At 33.1% G+C, this 2534-nt stretch overlaps 1 protein-coding gene across 1 annotated transcript; it reads left to right on the top strand.

Annotated features, from left to right (window-relative positions):
• Positions 1-1288: 1288 nt before the first annotated feature.
• On the top strand, positions 1289-2175 carry LOC137921968 (larval/pupal rigid cuticle protein 66-like). The gene is made up of 2 exons (XM_068764776.1): positions 1289-1300; positions 1807-2175. The coding sequence occupies exons 1-2, from the start codon at positions 1289-1291 to the stop codon at positions 2173-2175; spliced, it is 381 nt and encodes a 126-aa protein (XP_068620877.1).
• Positions 2176-2534: the final 359 nt, after the last annotated feature.

Here is a 2534-nt window from a genome sequence, read left to right as displayed (position 1 = left end):
AAGATACAATTTTATAGACGCATTAATTAATAGGGATGAAATACAACGATGTCAAATAAAATAATATAAGTGTTTAGACAAAACTAAATGTAAGAATTGTTTTTCTACATTATTAATTTAATATACGATAGATAAATACATGTATTATAAGTATAATGATGACTAAATATTTTTCTAATTTATTTCAATTTAAGGCGCCAAACGTTTAGCGTTACATAAACGCTAATGCATGTAAAATTTCAAAAGTCAATAGTTTTCAACTATTCTCCATTTAGTTTAAGTAAAATGGTTGTTTGTATAATAATTTTCGAAAAATTCTCTGTTAATTCGAATTTACGTTGTAAGTATATAAATGATAATGGTCAAAGTAGTTAAAATTTTACTAAACCTTATTTGTGATTGATTTAAGTATATCGGGACAAGAAAATAAGCTGACAAAAGAGTAGCTACATAAAAGTAAGTTAATCATTTATTAAATGGTATTTAAAATATAAAAATCAAACTTGGGAAACCAAAAATTTACATTTAGAGACATCTAGAGGAAAACTGATAAGGCTACATCCAACAGTAGACTGCTGAAATGATAGAGAAAGATGACAGTCATTAAAATCAACTAGTTACTCACTTGTTTAGTTTTAATAAAGATTTTATGTATATTTTGCACAAGGCGTGATGTCTCATTTTGCGCTTCTATTGACAGTTGAAATGAATCCTGTAGAGACAACAATGCGGACATTTTTTGTTGACTGACGATTCGAAAGTGTTTGAACTAGCCTATACGAATAAAGAATAGTTTGTTTATGATATTTAAACTGGAATAAAATTGAACTCTAAAATGAAAATCTCTGTACTTGATATAGCTACGAGGGTTCCAAGCGGTCCTTGATTTAAGATGAGCGATCTATAAGCTCAGTCGGTTTTTTTGTGATTATTTTCACAAAAATTTATTAATAATTGACAAATGTTTTCTTATTCACTTATTAGGCGAACTTAATGCCGAATGCATTCTCTGCCAGTTGACCTTTTAAATACTACATCATTAAAAAAAAAATTATACACGGATTGTTTCAACGTCGGTAAAATTATGTAGAACACATTTTGTTTTAAGAGTGTAAGTTTAATTTCATATTGACATTTATTCGTTTCCTGCCTTGAACGAAATAGTTTTATTGGATTATTACACACGAATTACTTATAAAACATCGATATAAATATCCGTGGATGGCTAAGAAAAGCATCAGATTTACAGAAGCTTTCGACGCATCCACAGCTTAACACTTTCGTTAAAATGATCGGAAAGGTAAGTTAAAAATAATACCTTATAATGTTATTTCTACAACATATTTATAATATTATGCAATAAGTAAAAGAAAACAATTTAAAGTTATTGCGATTAATTTTTTAATTATTGGAAATATAATTAAATAACAGAAAAAATGTATATTTTCCTTCAACTATAACTTATTGTCAAGACAAATCAAGAGTAGCTAGAAGTATCCAGCTAGATTTGAAACTAGTATTAAATTGAGATCTTTTTAGCGAAAGGCACTGGTTTTGAAATATGTTTTTGTTGATATCACAGTGTTAAAAATTATTGGAATCACAGTGCCTTGTTTAGTATATAGTGATATTGAAACCGCTGTACTGAGCCACCAGTATGCACGTGGCGAGATGGAGAGACCATCGGTCACTTTGTTCCATCAATTCGCCGTCAACGCTTAAGGCTGTTTCTCCTCAGCTACGTCGCTTATAGAAGCGGTACAGCGGTTTCAGTAGCACTGTAATAACATTGGTCATCCCTTTCAGTTTGTAGTCATGTTCGCCCTCGTGGCTGCAGTCAGTGCTTCTGATTATTCCGCCTTCTCTTATGGAGTTGCGGATCCTTACACTGGTGACTACAAGAACCAGATAGAGAGACGTGTCGGTGATAACGTCCAAGGGCAATACTCTCTTCTGGAGTCCGATGGAACCCGCAGAACTGTGGACTACGCTGCCGGCGCCCAGGGCTTCAACGCTGTTGTGAGGAAAGACCCCGCCCTGATCGCCGCTGCTCCGTTCGCTTACGCCGCCCCTGCGTACGGATACAATGGATACAACCCATACGGATACACAGGCTTCGCCGGGTACGGTGCCTACGGATACGCTTCCCCCTACGCTTACAGGCGATTCTTCTAAACATCTGGACGGTTATTCTTATGTAAATATACGATTTAACATATTATAAAATTATGATTTGATTTATTGTTTATTTTACTTGTTATAATCCACTTATGATCATTAACAGTAATCACGTACTACCCACGAGACAATAATCCAATAAGCTTATTTATTAGAAACTAGAATGTGATTGAACCACCTTACAATGGCATCGTTCAATTCTAAGATGGTTTGTATAGAGCCCACAACAATTTCAGATGGGTATTTTAAATACTTTCGCAATATCTTTAATACCAGAGCAAATAACTTCCATGCTTTATTATCACTAAAAGATATCGAAAAATTCTAAACCAGTTTTTTTACATATATTTGTCACA

This window comes from Battus philenor, unplaced genomic scaffold, assembly GCF_028537555.1.
Source record: "Battus philenor isolate CCGP_79_NKW_IND1 unplaced genomic scaffold, ilBatPhil1.0.hap1 SCAF_2, whole genome shotgun sequence".
Lineage (NCBI taxonomy): Eukaryota > Metazoa > Arthropoda > Insecta > Lepidoptera > Papilionidae > Battus > Battus philenor.
This window is presented reverse-complemented; position numbering and strand designations above follow the sequence as displayed.